The sequence below is a fragment of the Anas acuta genome, chromosome 8 (genome assembly GCF_963932015.1).
Source record: "Anas acuta chromosome 8, bAnaAcu1.1, whole genome shotgun sequence".
NCBI lineage: Eukaryota > Metazoa > Chordata > Aves > Anseriformes > Anatidae > Anas > Anas acuta.
In genome coordinates this window covers 1,704,056-1,725,536 of record NC_088986.1, presented here as the reverse complement: position 1 = coordinate 1,725,536, position 21,481 = coordinate 1,704,056, and the positions used below count along the sequence as shown (strand labels likewise).

Sequence of the window (21,481 nt, the reverse complement as noted above, 5' to 3'; positions counted from 1 at the left end):
TTTATGTCATGATGATTTTAATCCATGAAAGCTATGGCAGCGAGCCTCATCAGCATCTGCTGCCTTTTAGCACAGCGAGCTTATATCCCTCTCGCTGCAGCCGACGCTGCAGCAGGATGTGGTGAGCAACTTGGCCACTTCGCGCTTTCTCAGCATCGACATCTTCCTGGGGCGCTGCACGTCTCGCTTCGTCTCGGGCTTGGCGTTAAGGATTTCCTCGCTGTCAGTCCCCAGCCTCCGGTCCGTGTATGTCAAGGGATCTGCATAACCCTTCTCCTCGGAGGAGGGCAGGGGGTTTTCACTCTCTGTCGCATAAAAATTAGAAGCTAAGCATTACAAGTCATGGAAGCGTGAGTCAATTATAGGTGTTTATCAGAAGGAAAGTCAGACCGAGCTACAGCTAGAGAGCTGAGAGTATTAGCCACGTTTCTGATATAACAGCTGGGATGTACGGGATCACTGTCTTGTCACTGGGATGGTGTTAAAAGAGATACATGAAGTGCATGTTCTGTGATTAACATGTTAATCACATGAATGGTAAATGTGATTAACATGTTAAAATAACAGGAATTCATGGATTTGTACTGAGGAGTGTTCTTTGCATTGCGGTTGCCTAATCAGCCTTACACTGACACGTTTGCTTCAGAGGATAAAAGTGATTTGATGTGAGTGGCACTTGCTGAGCATGTTAACCGAGGACTTCTTGTGGGTTTCCTGAGATGCAGCTTCTGTGTTAACACATCAGACACGCAGAGTTCCTGGATGTTCCCACTTAAATCGTGCTTGTAATTCATGTGCATTTCAAACACCGCCGTACAACCGGGCACTGCACGTGGAGTTTATAAAGCTATAGCAGATACCTCGCTTAATTCAGCAACTCTGTTTTCTATTCCCTTACCATACTTTCTGATAGGGTGCTGCAGACGGGATCAATTTTAAAGCTGCTGCTACCGTAAAATTTTCAAAAAAAGGCAGTTGTTATTGCATGGAAAATGTAGGAAGCCTCTGTTCCTGTCATCTGCCTCATTTTCTTTTTTTTCTAGTTATTTTAACCTGAGTACAAATTCTAGCAGTGCATGTAGTGGCTGAATTTTCTGACTCTAAGAATGCACTAATAAATATATAATAAATACACAGCAGCACATGAAGATACTTCAATCACAGAACATGTATTTGGCATTCTGTATTCCTACTTTTAATATCCTCAAGCTGTTTATAAAGTTTCTGGGTTTTGATGGGGAAAGAGGTAATGTGCTACCCAAGATAATGGTGAAACTTGTATTGACTGCAGCAAGGCTTCTCTCTGACATGTGAAGTGTTACAGCATAACATTGAAAATAAAATTTAGTATAAAATGTTACAGCATAGAAACGTTCAGTGGTAACCTTGCACTTAACTCACGGTTCCTCAGGTTCAAAATCTTGATCCAAATCTTTTTAATTTAGCAGAATGGCAAATAAAACAGCTAAGCAAAACGAGCTGCGGGGAAACAAGAAATGTGAAGCTGCACCATGTCACTGGGGGATCTCACAGCCAGGTCCACGCTGTTGATGCTGTGATGATGCACTAATTAGTACTCACCGAACAGGTACTGATAATCGGCCAAGTCCCTTCTCCACCGCGAGCCGCCGCAGGTGAAGACGATGGCTCTGACGAAGTCTCTGCCGCAGAGCTTCACGGCGCTGCCCTCGCCCTGAGCTTGGCGTGCCGCAGCCAGCAGGGCGAGCGCGGCGAGGGCCAGCAGCGTGCTCCTCATTTTGCAAGGTGATCAGGACCAGGAGGAGATGTGCCAGGCTGATTTGGGGAGAGCTGCTGAAATCCCTGCATTTATACGGCTGCTCCGTGCGCCCCGCTGGGTAATGGCTCATTCCCAGGGTGCTGATGTTTGCCCAAAAGGAGCTAATCGCTTGTTTCTGGTGGAGCTTTATGGGCTTTGGGCTACGCCGCTGGGGTTTGGTGTTAAAGACATCTTCAGACGACCTAAGTGCTTTAAAATAGGAACACGGAGTGTGGCACCTTTATAGGGAACAGGCTTAGATCAATACCGTTAATGTGTGTGTTCTGCCAAAACGTTTATTGCCTGGTTTGTAGGTAATGGGTTTCCTCTCTGCCCGTCTCCCGCACAGCTCTGCCACCACAGCCTGTTGCCCAGGTGTTAGCACAGCTTGAGTGACCCCGGGCCTTTTTCTGTGATCCCAAATGACAAGGGAGGTGACTTCTCCCAGGGACATCCTCAGTTGTGCACCGATCCATCTCCCCTGCCTGGTTCTCTGGCCAAGTTCTCTGAAAGGCAGAAATGGGTGCCCTAAAGCAGCAGGGAGCAGCAGGGACCAGGGGCTGGCACATCAGCTGGTGTCCAGAGCTTGGTGGTGTTCTGCATGTTGGTGGCTGCGGTTGCTGTGAGCTTCGATTAAAAATTCTTTCAATAAAATGCCTTAAAGAAAAAAAACGGTCAGAAATTCCCTATTTGAGAACAAAATGCATGAGGAACTTTGGGGATTTGTAGCACTTCCTAGCACCACGAGTGTTTTCCAGCACCGTAACGTTACAGTTCTGTGACACACAGCGCGCAGGGTGAATTACAAAATGTTACAGCCTCGACAGAAAGCATCGGTAAGCAAACAGTCACGAGCCCTGATGAAAAATATATGGTGCATTTTGATCTAATTTGTAATAATGATTAACTACTGATTAACACATGATTCACCTTAATGGCTGGATGTCTTTGCAATGCACGAAGATTCATCTCACGTCAAGGATCAGCCTGCGTGCGGGTTGTGTAATGTGCAGGCTGCAGAAGGAAGTGGATGTTAATGCATCACAAATGATCTTTAGCTTCAGTGATGTGTTTAAATGTTGGGCATTTACTGTGAGCCTAATGAGAGCCCGACTGTCCTGTATCTATAAAATATACCTCTCCCCACATAATGCTCTCAGAAACAGGCAGCTATTGCCTTTGCCAGTTGACAGGCAGAGCACTTCACTGCACCGAGCTCTTGTGACAGGGGATCTCTGCTGTGCTGATCTCTTCTGTGGCTGTAACCTCGCTCATATTCCTAGTGACTCATCTTTAAAAATGTGCCAGATTTTGTGCAAAAATCCTCTAAGGCACCACGGTGCAGCTGGTGGCCCACTGGGCATTTTGTATGTGTGTGTGTGTGTGTGCACCAATGTGTGCTGTGTTTCAGATTCTGCTGTTCTGCCCCCAAGAAGACAGCCTGGACTGCTCCACGCCTGGTGTGGGGCGATCTGCGGGTGGCAGGAGCACTTGATGCCTTTCAAAGCGTGGCTTTCAGCCTCAGCTGTGGGTTATGGGGTGGCAGACAAGGCGGATCTGAGACCACGACGGAAGATGAGGACTGCAAATGGCCGTGTTCTAGGACTTCAGCCTGGATTTAGGGGTATTCTGTTTCCTGATGAGTGGCCAGCACAGGGAGGGGATTTGGGGCATTTGTGCTTTTTGAGTAACCCAAGGAGAAAATACTTTAATGGAAGCCTTATCTGTATTACAGGGGAAGCCCTCTGTGTATTAATGCAACAGCCTGATCACATGAAGGGGGGATTCCTGGGGAAAATTTACACCATTCAAGATTTCCAACCCATATGGTTCCAAATATAGATTTTAATGAATTTAAAAGCAATAAACACTTTATGATAATACTACCAGAAGTCTCTCCTACTGTTTGCTGACCGGGAAGTGGTGTCATTTAGCTACTGTTAAGTAGTTAGAGCGGGACTGATTACATCATATAAGGCATCAACCTGTAAAATAAAAAGTGAGAGGGGAAACAAAAGAAGTGATTGCCCCTGCCATAATAATCTTCCTTTAGTACTAGTTGTACTAATGAGAGGGTCCATGCTCGTTAGAACCCTGTCTAATGAGGCTCTGTGACTCAGTCCCCAGTTGTGCCACATCTCCCAAGTCTGAAATGAAGCACTGAAATACCCAGAAAATGATTCCTATACTCTTATTGGCCGAAAAACTTATGTTCAGAGGACTTGGACTGCTTCATGGTAACTTGTAGGGGAGAAAACAAACAAACAAACATTTATCTTACGTTAACAATGGCCTCACTTCCAGTTTTCAAGGGAAGTACTTTCTTGCTCTGTGGTTTACAGTACTTAGCAAATGAGGCTGCTAGTAATTACCAGAACTTCTAAATGCACTGCTAGTAATAATGAATTACTAATTCTTAATTTCCTAAGAATGAAAGTTAGATTAACACCAGCATTTTCATCCTCACAAAAAATTGTTTAGTGTTTTGCATTGTATACCTCTGAAGTGCTTTTAAAAAGTGCCAGTGCTATTTTACAAAGTCCAGCAAGGCAGCGCTCCTTGCTCAAAGCTGAAAGGATGAAGGGAGAGCTGTACATCAAGCAGTACAGTTCTAGGCTCCAGGCCCTGTGCAGGGAGATGAGGTGAGATTGTCTTACAGGCAGCCAGGAGAGGGCACGTCGCTCCTGCCTCAGAGGCAGGGGTGGCACCCTGCCACTTACCTGCCTTTCAGGGGGAGCTCGGGCCTCCGGCTCTGTCCCACGTGTCCTCCCGAACCCAAATGTGGGGAACCTCTGAATTTGCAATCAAGTGCAACCTGAAGTCTGAAGTTGACTTACCTGTTCCTTCTGGTTTGAGGAGTTTCTGTCTGTGTGGCATGCAGAAGAGCAGGAACCACCTCAATTTTTAATCTGGTCATCTGATCGTATCCGATTCCACCTATTTCAGTATCTACTAGCTAGATCGTCAACTAGATTCTTTAGCAGAAATCCCTTTCTGAAGAACAAAGTACCAGACATGCAGACCACTGAGGACCAGCACCTCTTCGTAGGGAGTCCTACCTTAGCACTGCTGGAAGCAGCCAGGTTCTGCAGCTCAAACACGCTGACTTCTCCGCAACTGTCTCCTACTAGCAGGCAGTCAGTGTTCTTAGCAAAGAGGACAGATGTGAATTTCGCTTCTGGGTTGCCAGAGTGAGTGATCACAGGGTCCAGGCTGCAACACAGGAAAGGCAGATATTGATAATGATACAGGTAAAATCACATTTGCCTGGAGTGTACTATCACACAAAGTCTAGTGGTAGTGCAGGCCTGATAAATGCCACGTGTTTTGCTTTTTATTTTCTAGCTTAGCTCCAAAAGTAAGAAGTGAGGGTGGGATTTTTGTTCTGGTAAAGAAGTGAGGCAATGTTTTGTTTGTTCTCTACCAAGAACAAAAATTCCAGCTGTTATTAACTAAGATATCCTGGTTGCCTAAAATCTGTCCTGTTGCCTAATACTTGGGCGGACTATGTGTGTGTTAATATTCTTACAATATGAATAATTTGCTTTCTGCTAACACAAGATTCAGTGGGCTCCCCCTCCACTGCTTTCTTAATGCTGTCATTATTACTAAATAATTCATACTAGCAGTAATACAATGCCACAGACTGACTAAGATTAACTAAACTTACATAAAATATGAGTGATTCTCAACTACTTTGCAATAATGGGAAAACATGAGACGTATCCAAACCTCTGACAATCTCTCATCATTACAAAAGGTCTGAAGTAGTTTGGTTTTGTTATTTTTCTTTTGGCTGTAGATGTGCTAGAATCTATAATTTCTGAAGCAGAAAAGCAACTTTACCCTCTATCATTTTGGAGGCACCCAGCTTCTTCTCTTATAATTACAATTCTCTGATAACTAGCATTTGTTTTTACAAAATGCAATACTTCTATCAGTAGCTAAGCAAGCAAAACAAATGTCATGGACTTGTAATGATCTGGTAACAACGCTGATTAAGCAATAATGTTCGGCCTCTGTGCTTTAAATTGTTTCAGAATCTTCTTTGAGAAAACTAGTTACTTACACGCTGACACTGAGATCCCAAATTTCCACTCTGCTTTCATTCACTGCTGCAAATATAAAGACTGATTTTGGTGACCACATAATGTCATGCACAACAGTGGTGGTGGAACTGAAAGTTAAAATGGGCGTCTGTGAGTTCTGGTGCCATAACTTAATGCTCCAGTCCGCAGAGCAGCTCAGGAACATGTCAGTGCTGAACGGATTCCAGGCGACTTTGTACACAGGACCCTTGGTGTTTGGGAAGAAACAAAAAACAACTTTGTGTTACTCCAGAGCTACAGCCTCACAGGATGGCTTTTAATAGTGCTCTCTTCCCACAGACCTTTCACGGAACTCCCAAACTGTCCTCTGACCTTGGTAGCAAAACCAGCATTGTTTTATGTATACCCGTAGGAAATTAGGATTCAGCCAATGTGATAAGAGAAGAGAGGTCTTGGGAACAAAAGCATTCAGCTGATTCTGTCCCTTCACTTGTTGTTAGGAGAAGCTGATGCTGAAAGGGCAGCTTCTTGGATGAAGCAAAGACTTGTAAAAAATAGGAGGTGCTGTTAAAGTTCTGGCATTTTTCTTTCAGATGTAAGCTATTTAACTGTGGTTTCCAGGACAATCGAATCACTGACTGTTCTATTTAAACAATGCCAGAACTAAAGCTTTAAAACAGTTTATAGTACAAGCTTTAATAAATTACTTTAAAAAACGCTTCTAGTGTAGAAAGTAATCCTGTAAGACTGTGATACTTCGTGCTACAGGAACTCATTCCTTGTGTAAGAAAAGAAGTTTAGTTTTCTTTCATTGCAGGTGTTTTGTTTAGGAACTAAAAGCAACGAAACCATTAAATTGGTAAACTTTATTGAGTGCCATTTCTGCTCTCATTACTTTTTTCTATCCATCACTCACCTTATGTCCTTTGTATGTCTCCAGGAACTGCTGATCGTATGAACAGGAACACTTGTGAATAAGACCCTCTTCTGTTCCAGCAAGATAAAAATTAGTGTCCTGAAATGAAAGTAAAAATAACCTAAGTTGGATTAACCTACTTATGACTTATCCAAAAATATGTACAGAACTGGGTGAGTCTGGGCAGTGACAGTCCTCTGAAGAACTAAGGTGGAGCTGCCAGGATGTTGTGGTTTGGGCTGCCTGCATGTGTGCTATGCAGCATATATGCCTGATCTCTGACTCCTGAAAATCTTGGATTTTCTGTGATTCATGTGGATGAATGCATGGATTCTTCAAATGCTCTGTGCACATACACATGCACACACACACACACACAAAAAAAAAAAAAACGTCAGTTGGATTGCACTGGTAAGCATTTTTGGAGAGGCAGAAACGTCAGAGTCCAAGACTCGGGATATGCTGAACAGCCAAATTCTCACAGCTTTGACCAACACACGGAGGAAAGCTACCACAGGATCTAGCCCAAAGCAAATGTGAGTAACATTGCTGAAACGACTCAGCTGCTCACATTCAGAGATCACTCATGTGGTTTACCCCTATCATCCAGTTGGGGTAAAACTGTTACGAGCTAAGAAGTATTTGTTTCACAACTAAATATGCTTTAAATGCCAGTGCTGAATCCCAGGCTAGTGGATATTACAGTAGCTTGAGCTGAGGATTGGACCTCTGCTGCACAGTTTTCCTGTACAGTACCTTAGCCCCAGTGGACTTGCTGAGCCTACCTTTGGATGGAAGTCGAAGCACATTCCAGCTGCCTGCCGAGATATTAGAACTACACTTTTCCTTTCCTTCTCATGTGGTAAGTTTTTCTTCTCACTTCCTGCTCGCTTTATTTTCATCAGGTCTGTGCAAATAGCAAGAGTTTTTGTCAAGCAGATAGGAGTTATTCATAGCACTGTCATATGCTTCTCTGGAATTCTCAACAGCTCTTAAATGTTCTGCTTATAATAACTGTGTATAAAGAGTGTCACCTGAAATAAAATCAGGCAATTGCTATTCCAGGTATTAGCCCTGTGCAGAAAAGCTGCAGGGGAAAATGCTTACCAGTGCAATCTAGTTCCTTCTGTACAAGCCACTTGGTTAGTCGGCCATCTGCTGAGACAGAGATTAACCTCTCTCTCTTGTCATCCTCTGCTGTGTTGCTGTCCTGCTCCAACCACTTCAGTTGCCACACAGGACCTGTATGACTTTCTGAAGAATCTCTGGGACAAAAAACAGAGAAGATAAACCACGTATCAACAAAGACAACGTTTCTGAAAAATAATTGGGAAATAAAGTGGAAATAACTTTCCACTTTCTAATGAATGTCAAGTATGATGACAGAAATGCAATTTAGATTTTCTTACAAATATGTATCTCCCAGTACCAGCTGTTTACACCAGTTTTTTTTTGTTTGTTTTTTTTTTTTGTTTGTTTGTTTGTTTGTTTATCAGACATGTTTTATATTCAGTTTCAGCACCCTTTTTAATGTGTAGACACACCTTTCATTGATGCCTGAATCATTAAATCAATCCGTGTCCTGTAGGAGAATTCCCTAGACCTGGTGGGCTGCCCTCAGGGCAAATGTCTCTTATTTTTGATGTCTGTCTCGCTCCCTTTTTTGGCAAGTGGAATCAGTGAGAAAACACAAAAGCCACTGCTAGTCTCCAGTAAGTCTTTATTTATTGGAGCAGGACTGTCCCACTTAGTACATGGTGACTACATCAAATCATAAGAGGTGGTAACTTGCTGCACTTTCTTAAAAAGCTAGAACACAGTACTGATTTTTCCCTTCCAATGCAGGGAACTCATTTTGTATTGGTGTTAATATAAGCATTTAGTGGCAGAAAAAAAGATGAGAGAGTGATGGCAGTGCAGATGGAGAAGGGCAGTGTCTGAGGATTTGGCTGTATCAGTGTAAATAGGTAGATGGAAAAAAGTCTGGTTTCCCCACTCTGTCCCTTTCTGGGCAATGATGTACTATTACAGATATTTTGTGCCCTCAGTTTTGCTCCCAAAACCTCTACTATTTGAGAATACCACGTGTTAAAAAAGGCATTTCCAGTCAGAGCTGGAAGGTACTGATGAGAAGTTGGAAATGAAAAAATACACAAAATCCCTGAGTATTCACAAGCAAGCTTTACTTAGCAAGCGTTGCTATTCATGCAGCAAATAACAAATATAGGAATATCCATAGCTGAGAAGCTAAGACCTGACCACGGTGGGATAAGACAGCAAATCGTAGCCTTACCTGCTATTCAGAATTGCAGTGGTGGTACAACTCTGCACATTATGGATGCTGATGGTACCACTGTACGTCCCAACTGCTAAAAGGTTTGGGCTTGCCATAGAAAAATCCAATGCAGTAACACCATGCTCACACTGGAAAATACGCTCTGGCCACTGACCAGTAGAAAAATACAGGAATGTTTTGAGTTAGTTTCTTAATTTACCTTGGTCTTCTCAACACTGCATAATAAATTGCCAGGCCATGCTAGGAAATTAAAGTACTGATGACCATAACGATTGCTTACAGACAAAAAATAGGGATTATATTCTGAATGGTTCCATTTATTATTTCTTGGTGTGCTGATAAAAATAGGGAAAAATAAAGACTGTGCAGAAATATGACACTGTGAAATAGATTCCAACCAATTACCTAAAAATCAAGTTCCCTAAGATTCAGCTTAGTGCAGCATGGGGTTTTTGTTGTTGTTTGTTTTCTATTTAAAACAAATAACATTTTGGAAAGTTCTTCCCGTTGTTTTCTATTTTGCAGTTAGAAAGCAAGTGACTTTCTAATTGCAGAACCTTAGCTGAAGATGCAATATAATCTAACGTACCTTGGGTAATCTGTAAAACCAGTATTTTTGTGTTATTTTTCCTCATAACCAAAGAACTGATTCAGCTCTGTTATAAGGTTAAACCCTTAGAGTCACTGCACTGATCTCTTGAAATGTGAAACAGCAAATTGTCAGTTTGCAAAGGACTATATTTCTGCATGCATGCAAGGTCTAATTTCTTAATGTTAGGCACTTGAGGACTATCATGATGCTAGGGAAACACATTTAATTGTTGTCAGTGTGATAATGATGCATCAAAAGTTAGAGGAGGTTTGAGTCTGCATGATTTAAATTAGTCTAATGCACATTTTTAGCCAAGGGAAGTTTGTAGACTAAATCCAGCTGGTGATCAGATAATTTTTACTGTGTCATTTTGTACTGGAAATTTCCAAGATTCTTTTTAAAAAAGTCTAGATTTAAAAGAAAATCTGCAAGGATTGCTTTTCAGATGTATATATCAAACTGTAAATATTACTTCAATGAAATCTACTGTCTTTTTGCCACTGTTATGAAAAGTTACATTATATATTTAATTTTGTGTATTTTTCCTTCAGGCTAACGTAGAATTTCATTGTATAACAGAAAATGGATTGGAAAGGATAATCTTTAAATTTAAAATATGGATGTATTATAATCAGAGTTTGCAAGTATTGAACAAGGGTTTGAAAAACAAAAGGTAAATGGATTGATTTTCACATTTTCTGTGCTCAAGACTCTTACAGTCTAAAAAATTTTTTTTTTTCCAGAAAGATCTGCACACCTGGGTTTACCCATAATAACAACAAAACTGATTTATAGTCTTGGGTAGGCTGCTCTAGGAATTGGAAATGGGATATAGAGGTCTGCGTTGTCAAGTTGCCTAAAATAGACTGGTATTACCTGAGAGCTGTAACCATCTGTTAGTTGTTTGGTGGCCTACGTACAATGAGTGCAGTTCCTGCAAACAGATATCCACGTTACAAAACCACCAGAACAGTTGGCACCTCTGTTGGCACTGTGAATTGAGAGGATGGACAGGTGCAGAAACTACGCTGCGTCCTATCAACACTTTCTTTGTGTCAAGACTTAAGCACATCGCTAGGTAGTGCAGTCAAAATCAGTTTTCCAGAAATGTGTGGTTTGGGCTAGCAAATCAAACCTTACTGGCTAGATCCTATGTTTTGGTTGGATGGTTGGTCGGTTGGTTGGGTTGGTTTGGTTGTTTGTTTGTTTTTGGAAGAAGGAATTAAATGTAGCAGAAATAGTACAGCAGGAAAATGCACTGAAGAAAGAAAACAAACTTGATACTGCTGTTACCATGGGGTTCTTCAATGACCAACAGCACGCCAAGCCTTTCTTCTGTTCTTTAAAATCAAACGCTCCATAACCAACAGCCAAAAGATCCTAAAAGCACAGATTAACAGATGTACCTCAGTTTAACTTGGCGTTCAGTTGTACATTTTTAAAAGGCAACTTTCTACTAACAGTGACTCTGAGTGCAAAGCTCGGAAACATGTTTATATTGTATGCCAGCAGCATAACACTCACAAACAGAATTTCTAGAATAGTAGAAACTGGTTCAACTGAAAGGGCAATTATAGTCACTGCAAGTTGTGTTTGCAACCCTTTCTCCCCAAGGCCATTAAAAAAATAAGTGGATATCCAAATGGATATCCAAAGATGGATATACAGTATTCTACAAGTGCATTTTAATATGCAGTGTTTAATAGAATATTTAATACTAATTTTACTCTTCCCTATCGATGTTAGCTACAGAAGGAGTTTCAATGATCATCTCAAACTTAGCTCTCAGCTGTTGATGGTGGGGTCTGATGAATTCCATTCACTCTTTTCCATAAGGAAAAATAAGAAACAGCATCAAGACTTTAGTCTTCAACTCCATTAGTTATATTTTTGCTACACAAAACAACCCGTTTGTGAAGCTAATATTCTGAAAGTAGGTGGGTATTTGTTTGCCTTAGAATGCTAAGCCTGAAGTCTGTTAAGTGTCATACTTCATTACATTTGGGGATCTGGTGTGTTTACATTATGCAATGTTCTCCATTTTCTCTTTTTTTCCCCATGGGAAAATCTGAATGGTTTTATGTTTCTCATCTTCACCTGCTTTTTACCTTCCTTCTACGCATTATTTTTGTTGTAGCTCTAAGAGAGCTCTGTTGAAAAACTAAGCCTTACGTTACTCTGAAAGTGATGTCCGAGTCATTCTCACCTCCACTGAAATCGAACTAAATAAACTCAGGCCAGCTGCTCAAAAATCTGCACCTGTTATTACACATCTTCTGCTTAAATCTTGATGAACGCAGCTTTCTTGGGAGATTGCTATTAGAAACAAAGATGTGGTCTCTAAACCTCATGGATAAACTCCATCAAGGGCAATAGTTCAGTGTCAGGGGATTATACTTTGACTTTCAATTCTGTAATAGACCCAGTTTATTATCTTAACGTTGTTGGTTGGGTGACTATCCATGGTAAACTGATGTATTCTTGACCAATTAAAGCTGTTGTGATACAGGTGTAAGGAAAGCCTAAGGCAGCTGTCCAACCTGTAGAATAATGTAGTGATACTGCTATAAGAAAGGACAGAATACAGATGTTGGGATGCAAACACAACCCACCTGACTGTAGGGGTGCATCCAGCAATTTGAGATCCCTCCCAGTGAGGTATATAAAAATCAGGAGTTGATACACCCTGACAATCACGTACACCTCTATGTAAACAGCTTAGAAGAAGCAATTTGTTAACTCACTGGGTTTACTTTGTTCCAAGCCATGCTGCTCACATTGAGACCCTTAGTTAAATCACACGTGTATGACCATAGTTGTTCCAAACTGGGAGGTACAGTTTCTTCCACGGGTTTATTTAGATCTGACGGAATTGATGGGTCAGTAAGTGCTTCTTTCTGCTCTTCCTTATCCGTCTTTCCCTTGTCATGCTCTTCCTGTTTAGCTTCTTTCACAGCAACTACTGTACCGGCACTGTCTGATGTAACAGGAGGATCTAAAATGCACAAATACAGTAGAATCTGAATAATTACACTTCACCTATTTAACTCCAGTCATTCACCTCCCAGAAAAAAAATTGTCCTTTCAGCAAATATTTTACAGCAAAAATGAAAAAGGGAAGATTTGAGGTATTAAGACACCCTAACTACTAAAACCATGGTTAAGATGGTGACAGGACCATAAAAGATGTCTGGATCAGGCTGTAGTGTGCCAGTTATGTTCAAGGAGCTTAAAGAGTGGATTTAGCTACCTAGCAACTAGCAGTTATGAATTTATGTCTGCCCCACCAGGAATGTTTCTAATATCTTGTATTAAAAAAACTAGTTTAAACAGGGTCTTTATCAAGTCAGATACCAATTTTTAAAGGGACATACTTAAACATTGATGTTGTAACACCTTAGCTAAGTTACATGTACTGTAATGAAAGTTACTCATTATTTGACAAAACTAAGTGTAGAGAATATTTTTAGACTGTTAAGTGCTTTTTTTGTTTACTTTATGTAATATGCAAATCATAAAATGACCCCAGATCACTGTTAACAAAATTACAACACAATAACTGTCCTAGTGACAGAACAAAAGTCCTAGTCATTATCATGCTCCAACTAGCCAGTAGCCAGTCAGTGACAGAATATAACAGCTTTGTTGCCTGTGAATCTGAAACTCTCTGTAATGTGAAAAGGTACAATACTGTAAGTCAGTTTGAATCTGCTTTTTCAGAATTTATTTTTTTAATAACACAGGAATAAAAAATTATTCCCATGTTAACTTGGAACTCCTGTATAAGGTACAATATTACTTAGTGCTTGGGTCCAGGTAACACCTCTGCAATGAATGCACTTTGTTAGAAACTGAACACCTATCAAGCTAACACTTCTGTTTACCATCAGTCTAGACCAATTTATAAAAAAATAATTAAAAAAAACCTTGGAGAAATAGCAGAATTATTGTATCTTAGCTGTCAGGAAACAAGTCTGACCAATATCTCGAGTAATTCAAGCTCTAAACACATTTATCCCGTTCTTCCACCAAGTATTGTAGGAATGTCTGTTGAAGTGAGTGTAAAGCTGCAAAATTGGTGTTGACATTTCATAAACTCTTTTGTCTGTTTCTTAAATGACCTGTCATCTGTGAAGACCATCAATGAGGGACACCTTGACATTCAATAGTATGCAAGGCCTTGTGCTGAAAATGGGGTAGCCAGTAAGAAACTAACCTATAAGGACAGGAAATTGTCGATAAGCTGCGAGTTTGGGTTGAAAAATATTTTCCATTAGAACCCTCTCCATGAAAAATAAATCCTGCTGAAATTTTTCTGATGTCAATATAGCTTCTAAACGTTTTTTCTCCTCTTTATGGGTTCTGGCAAGAGCAGCACTTTCCAAAGTAGTCACAGAAGTTATGTTGCCTGAAAACAGATAATATTGGAAAATGCAGTTTTAATGTGATAACATTTTGCACATAAAAGCCAGAGATAAGCAGTCTCCTCTTCCTCCCCTGCGAAAAGCGTAGAAGAACCTTTCATCAAAACATCCTTCCACTATTATTTTTTTCTTGCTTTAGTTTTGTTTTCTCTTACTGCTCAAATGTTCAATATGATGAGATACTTCTAGAATTTTTCACCGTTTGTGTTTTGCTTCTACTTTCTACTTTACAAGTAACTTTGTACCATCAAACTTTGTCACCGATTATTTATCTTTATTTAAGATGGTTTATAAAGGGATTGTATAGAAAAGGTCTTGGTGTAGATCTGTCTGAGAATCTTTAGCCATCTCTCCTTCAAGTGCCAGACAGGCAGACCGAGCATTTTCTTCATGTAGTTTGTACCATGAAACAGAGAGATATGCACGGTTTAGAAGGATGAAAACACTGCAGAAATGTAAACCTCCTAGAAAAATGTTACCTCTGGCAGAAGTCACAGATGCAGTCTGGTCATGCTTTTTTGTTGTATGAGATGTGCTACTCTTCCCATTTGTGGCTTCTCCTTTTGATGCAGGTTCTATTTCTGACACATTAAAGGAATCATACAAGTCCCAGGAAGTGACCACCACCCCTAGAAATTAATTATACGGTATTATAAAAGCCCTTCATTTCTGTACATCGTTATAAAGAATTACAGCTGAGCAAGATTTACTTTTTATACAATACACCTAACTGTTTGGCAGAGGGACTTCGAAACTGAGGGTCAGACAGCAGCAAGAGCTGCTGTGTGATCGCACTGGCTGCATCACCGTCTTCTGGGTGTGTGGGTTCCCTTCAGTGGGGCCATCTCCCCACAAAAAAGTGCTCTGTAACCTTGCCTCTGTGTGCTCAGCTCTTCAAACATGGGTTGGAATGAGCCCTGCTGATGCTGAAGGCACACAAAAAGGAAAAGATTTGTTTTCAAACCAGATTAATATGTATTTTACTTCTCCTTTTGATATTTTTTTTCACTAGTTTTACATACAGTAAAGAACACAAAACAAAAATGTTTGGAATAGCATTCCCCATAGTTTTCTTTGGCCTCCCACACAAACAAAAGATCCATAGTGAGCAAATCTCAGTGCACACACACACAAAAACTTGATATTTCTTCTAAATTTTTTACAGCACTGAAGTTGAACATTTTGCAAAATTGCATTTTCTTGTGAGACTGCCAAGCTTTTCTGTTTTCCCCACAATTTTAAATCTTATAACAGAGGTTTTCTTCTTCGCATTGTGACAAATAGAAATGCAAACTAGTGTCACTAAAAAGTTAAGAGGAGAAATGGGAACTGTTTATTTTCATATTTCAAGGGCATAGATGAATATTAGGTGAAATTCTGCCTCCTAAGAAGCGCTCTGTTTGTAAAGTGCAGAGGCAGGCAGGACACAGCAGCTCTTAGGTAGCATAATGACTATTTTATTGCAACAGATACAGTGTACCAGTACTGATTTTCAAGTATTAGGAGAGGCAGAGAAGGGCACCACCATCACACTAACCTGTCTGAACTTAAAGCTCTGGAAGTGAAAGTTGGTGAAACATCTTTTCCTGCTTAGAGATGACAGAAAGAAAAAGAAAGGTTTCCTCACTGTCCTACCTGTGTGGGGGGAGTCTTCTGAGGTCCCACGCCTAGCTATATGCTAGTGTTTTCCCACATTAATATTTAATGAGGAAACAAAATGTAATAATAAACCCAACTGCCAAGGATACAAATGGCAAGGGAACTTGTAGTAAATGGGAGCCTGGTCTTATTAAACAGCCTTTCCTATATGGTGCTCAGAGTGTTTACCTTTATCTTCCATGACGATTTTGTCACATTGTACTTCCTTGTTCTTTGCAGCTCCGTTAATGGTTTGCATCATTTTTTCTGCAAAGCGATCATTACCAGGTCTATTTTTGCAAATGTCAACATAAATCTTATTACGCTCCCTTGGAAAAAAAAAAAAAAAAAAAGTGTATATTTGCTTTCTGAAAAACATTTGCATTCAGCTTCTCAATGTCATTTAGCACAAGTTGAACAGAAGAGTATAGTCCATGTCATTAAGTTTATTGCTCTTTTTTTTTGGGGGGGATGGTGGGTAGGGGGTATTATGGATTTTGTTTCACTCCACATACCACCTTTCAGCAGCTATTTCTGACTTTGAGATGCTGTTCTGAAACAGAAATAGCCTGTAGAGATGGGCCTTAGCAAAAATCTCCACTCCAACTACTTTTGAGCTTGGGGAGAATCCAGATGAGTTCAGAAATACACAGCTCTTGTCACCTGGGAGTGAAAGGCAGTGCTTCCAAGAGACAAAAATGAATTAGTACGTTTCTATTTCTTACAGCCCTCCGGTCTGCAGAAATGGTCAGTGGGAACTGTGAAGCATTTTCTACTGTCTTGGTTTCAGTACTCTAACAGCAGACGTGGATTATACCTGGCCTTAATCCACCAACAGGTTGCTGCATTCAGGAACAGTCACTGCCTGTTCCTATAGAGTTGGCACTATGTGCTGTGTACGCCAGCTACGTCTGATTCATAGAATGAATGTTCTTCCTCTTCCTTCTTCCCCAAAAAATTACTCCAGTGTGATTCACAGACAGTGGGGGTTGGAGTCCTACCACAAACAGTATTTTAGCAGAAAAAAACTCATTTATTTAAGCTGTTTAACTTGCCAGCTGCAGTAAGCTGCATCCCAGCTTTTGGGGTTTACGTCTACAAAAGCTGTGTGACAAGTCTAGCAGTCTGACATCCATCACAGACAACTTTGCTGCACTCTGTCACAGTCAGCTCCTGGGTAAAAGCCAAAAAACCTCTGCCTTCTGGGTTACCTCCCTACCAAAGTTCATGCCAGTTCAGGGAGGAGACTCCAAAGTGGAAACAAACTAGGTATTACCGAGGGGAGGCATAACATTTCAAAAGGCAGGATCAGCTGTGGTGGGTGAGGTTTCTTCTAGCTAGAAGCACTGAAAAGAGCTTTAGAAGAAGCCAAGAGCTGCCTAGTTTGTTTCTATATTTGTTATTAAGAAATTATTGGCTGTAAAGCTAAACATAATAATCAGTCCAGAGGTTTACAATTTCTTATTGTTAAATTATTAAATTCATGTATACCCCACTTCTCCATCTTCTCTTTCCCCCATTCCCTGTGTGTTGTCTTGTCAGCATCCCCTGCTTTCGCTAATCTGCATTCATTTACCAGTGAAAGAGGACGTGAACTTGATCAGCAAAATGGAGGTGTTAAAAAATGTAGACAGTTTTGTCAAAAGAGAGAATTCAGCCCAATATGGCTTCAGACATAGATGAAATGGCAAGCTGTAGTAGTCAAAACACCGAACCTACGTGTGAGCAGCCTGTTCAGGACTTTGTGATCAGGAGAAATGGGGTGTGCTGAGCATGCTACACGCACGTAAACAACTACAAATATACGTACAGAATTCTTCCCGCATCTTCTGATTCTACAGACGCCACAACAGATGGCATATCCAACATCCAGATAGTTTCCGTCTCCGTGAGATAAATATCCACTCTCCTATCTAAGTCTTCTTCTGTCAGCTGTTCTTTTATCTCCTCTGGCCTCACCTGCACATCTGACAAATTATGTGAGGTTAGCAAGCGAGACTTTTTCTGCTCTACCTTTAAAAGAAGGCAAATTAATTCTAAAAGCGTGGCAGCGATCAGAAGCCAAAACTTGTGAGGCACTGGGTTCCTTTGTAGTGCTGGGCATTTTGCATGCACTGTGACTGCACTCTCTCACAAATCTCGGTGCTGCAAAGAACAGTTTAAATCTGTAATTATGCAGTGTATGTTCTTTACCAGATAAGCTAACAGCTGGGTCTCCTTGAGAGCCAGGTTCTACAGTTTCATCTAGCATGGACTCCATTGGTGATGCGTTTGGTTTAGAAATACTGCTGCTTCCACACGTCCTTCTGTAACAAAGAAATAGGCAGAAATGGTACGTGAGAGTCCAGATGTCAGTTAGCAAAGCGCTACAAAAATAGCAGCGTTGTTATCAGGATAAACCACAGAAGACTGTAATAGCACACACAGGAATGCCTGCCCTGTGAAAGGAGTCATAGAAGGCTTTACAAAGAAAACAATGAAATGGATTGAAAAAGACTTAAAAAGGAAGAATTCCTCTGACAGCATATCCCAAGGCATTAAATAGCTGATGGAAAAGAGGCTGGTGAGCTTCAGATTCATTCTTAGCATGCAGTAACGCCAAGTGTTGGTTACCTGCTGTGTGATAACACCTATCTACAGATAGCACAGTTCTCAACTGGAATTAAGATCCTCTGGGGCTTTGCATGTGCCAAAAGGTCTTTGAAATACACAAGAAACTCATTTGAAGGGATTTAGCTTGTTAAAAAAGTAGATAATGTTCATAGAGGGGATAGCTGTGATAATAACTAGAAGTAAAACTCAAAACTGATGTACAGTTGAGAGTTTTTTTAGCAGATTTCTCTTCCTCAAAAGCTAAGTGTGAGCAACTGTAAGCATACAAGAGGCATTTGAAAAGACATTTTTAAGATTTGTATTTAAAACTAAAGTAAAATCATTTCATCTTTTAAATTAGGAGCTCTAGTCTCCAAAAGGGATGTATTTATTTTTCAGGAGATACCGTGTATTTTTAAGCCGTTTTTTGTGTATATTTGCTCCTGCTCAATATCCCTACCTCTAGGATTACCCCTTATGATCAGCCACCCTAGGAAATGACAAAAAAGATTGTTCTCAAAGAGCAATCTCTCTTTCTCAGAAATCACAATTTCATTAACTTTGCCAAAGAAAACAGTAAATAACACTTCTTTTTTATTTAACTTGTAGTGTTGTTTTTTTCTTCCATTGCTGACTTTACTTGTCTTTTAGTCCCCAGGACTAAATAAATAGAATCTCCTCTCCATGCATTCTGACTGTGTACACACCATCTGACAAAGTGCTGTGGCTCATTATTTCTCATTTTAAACACAAAAGAGGTTTTTAATTAAGTCTTGACGTATTCCAGTTTGCGAAGACAGAAGTGTGAGGAAGGTAGAGCTGGGGCAGCATATGGAAAAGCTGCAAGGGCCCCTTTTTAGCTGTGCAGTCTTGCTCCGACAGCTGGAACACAGCTTCCCTTACCGTTGGGATAATGCTCCATCACGTGCTTGTGCAGAGGTTCTAACATAGCTTTGCATGCAGACCTAACCGGTACAAAACCTGTTGGCTGGAGGTCTGCATTTTTGAACTGTGATGCACGTTCCATCTCTAAAAATGGTCCATATTAGAATGTTACATAGAAGAACGTGCTTTAGGAAGGAGTATTTGAATAAAATTTGAAGTAACACAGCAGTGTATGCTGCAGTCTGCTTTTCAACTATAGTTATCAGTGTTCAGCAAGTTCTTACACAGAACCAGCCTTAGTTACCAGCACTGATCGATTGCACTTATTTTATTTCTTACTTTTCCTCAAATTTTAAATCATGACTATGACATGTAAATGTATGTATTTTGGTAATACAGTATAACTGATAGCCCTGCACAATTATTCCAGCTCTCCTCCCCTCTGAAGAGATGTGTGACCATTGCAGGATCGGTACTCTGTGAGACAGGAGCTAGGAGGCAACAGCTTACCTTGAGAAGGGGTCTACAAAACTACCATCCCCTCCTGTCTGATGCATGGGAAAAGAGAAAAACCTGACCCTGTGGCCCCAGAACAATCACTTGATGCTAGGAGCTTGGCTTGCCTGGGTACAGCAGCATCGGGATCTGAATGGAAGAGCGGGTGGGGTGTCACGTCCTTTCCTTCATCATCAAAAACCTGAAGAGATGTTTAAATAATGAGAGTAGTTTCATTGCCATCCCAAAAGTGACAGTGATGACACACACAACGTTTTGTCTTATCTGAAACAATGCAGGACAGGGAGGCGTTCACCCTGTGACAGAGCAGACGGGTAACCCTGGCATGCAAATGATGCCTGACATGCTAATATCAAATTAACAGTACAGCAAAAGCAACTAGAGAAATTATGCAGCTTTTTATTATTATTATTTATTATACTGCTCAAAAGATCACTCTGCTGTAAAGTATTCAGCAAGGTCTTTGAACAGGACTCTCAAATTATGCTACAAGTATCTCCCATTTTTTAGGCAAATGCATACAGATGCCACAGTTACTGTATCTGTTGGAGGTTTGAAAGCAGCAGTTCTTAAAGCAGAAGTGTTACTTTAAGTCGCTTAACTTCAACTCAGTGCAGGCAAATATGTGAAAAAGAACATCATATTGTGCATAAATGCTTTTTTTAATGTAACTATTTACTTTAAAATGCTGTTTTTGTTAATTTATGTAGAATGTATGTTTGGCTTACACAGCGGACTGCTGGGAGTCTCTGAAGTCAGATGCAGCCCCTTGCCCCAAAGCACCAGAAAAAAACACAACACAACTAATAGAAAATTTAAAAAAATAGCAAAAACAAAGCAAACCATGGTACTCTTTGGGGTTTTATACCTTGGAGAAACAAGGATGCTTAACTGCTTTGCTTTTATTCTTACAGATTGCTTTTGGGCACCGATGGTCACCGTTTCAGAATGTATGAAAAGCTCTCGGACCATTTTCTCCACAGCTTTGCAACTTCAGCCAAGCCTTTTCTTTCCTCTTCCCACTCCCACTTCATTTCTGGCAACTTTTAAATTCCCCAGTGACCGACACCTAAACCTTTCCAGTGCTTCAGTGGTTTCTCACCCGCACAGCGTACTCCTCCACGGGAGACCCTTTGCCCGCAGCTTTGCCATAGGAAATGGAGAATTGGCTCCCGCGTCTCGCTGCCCTGGCCGGGTACACGCCGCTTGCGATGCTGCCTCTTCTTTGGATGCCCAGGCTTGTTCCCAATCCTTGTCGGACACTGCAATTGGGATTAGAGGCAGTGACAACACACAACAAAACAAAACACAACCCACCCGATGTGATCTACGAGCCCACCCATCCTTAACTTGCATTGGAAGCGTTTGGGAGGAGGAATAAGAAATAGAAGAAGTAGCGTGGCTCTGCTTTTTTTAAATCAGTTGGGATGATGAATGACAAATAAAAGGAATACGGTGGCTTTTTAAAACCACTTGGGATGATGGATAATGAACGAATAAGGTGGCTTTTGGGGGAAAAATCCCTGAAATCCCTGATTTGGGTCTGGAGGGGCTTTCCTCACAGGTAAGGAGGAGATGGGGGGGGGGGGAAGGCCGCAGCCTGAAGCGTTTTAACGGGGTCTGAGTGTGCGGGGCCGCGCTGGGCGGGCCCGGGAGGACACAGGGGCCCCACGGCGTTCCCCGGATCCGCCGGGGGGGTGCAGGGGAGCGGTGCGGCCCCGTTCCCGGTGCCCACACACCCGGAGAGCCGCCGGGCCGCGGCGGGGCCCTGCATGGCGGCTGGGGGGGGGGGGGCA

The 21,481-nt window shown here is 41.2% G+C and overlaps 2 protein-coding genes across 4 annotated transcripts; both read right to left on the bottom strand.

The window, feature by feature from the left end:
- Window position 1: 1 nt before the first annotated feature.
- On the bottom strand, window positions 2-3,518 carry INSL5 (insulin like 5). The gene is made up of 2 exons (XM_068691188.1): window positions 1,582-3,518; window positions 2-305 (listed from the first exon to the last, which is right to left on the bottom strand). The coding sequence occupies exons 1-2, from the start codon at window positions 1,754-1,756 to the stop codon at window positions 67-69; spliced, it is 414 nt and encodes a 137-aa protein (XP_068547289.1). The 5' UTR covers window positions 1,757-3,518; the 3' UTR covers window positions 2-66.
- An 84-nt stretch (window positions 3,519-3,602) lies between these two features.
- DNAI4 (dynein axonemal intermediate chain 4) lies at window positions 3,603-21,473 on the bottom strand. 3 transcript variants are annotated; one of them, XM_068691181.1, is made up of 17 exons: window positions 21,425-21,473; window positions 20,788-20,947; window positions 19,793-19,866; window positions 17,886-17,998; window positions 17,503-17,659; window positions 15,882-16,021; window positions 14,534-14,683; window positions 13,847-14,038; window positions 12,375-12,625; window positions 10,924-11,010; window positions 9,036-9,187; window positions 7,850-8,007; window positions 7,528-7,649; window positions 6,743-6,841; window positions 5,847-6,073; window positions 4,837-4,990; window positions 3,603-3,762 (listed from the first exon to the last, which is right to left on the bottom strand). In XM_068691181.1, exons 1-17 carry the CDS (start codon window positions 21,457-21,459, stop codon window positions 3,718-3,720), a joined length of 2,316 nt encoding a protein of 771 aa, XP_068547282.1. In that variant the 5' UTR covers window positions 21,460-21,473; the 3' UTR covers window positions 3,603-3,717. The 3 variants fall into 3 exon arrangements, with proteins under 3 accessions (XP_068547282.1, XP_068547283.1, XP_068547284.1); XM_068691182.1 differs by lacking the exon at window positions 21,425-21,473 and having other exon boundaries at window positions 19,680-19,866; window positions 20,578-21,362; XM_068691183.1 differs by lacking the exon at window positions 21,425-21,473 and having other exon boundaries at window positions 20,578-21,357.
- Window positions 21,474-21,481: the final 8 nt, after the last annotated feature.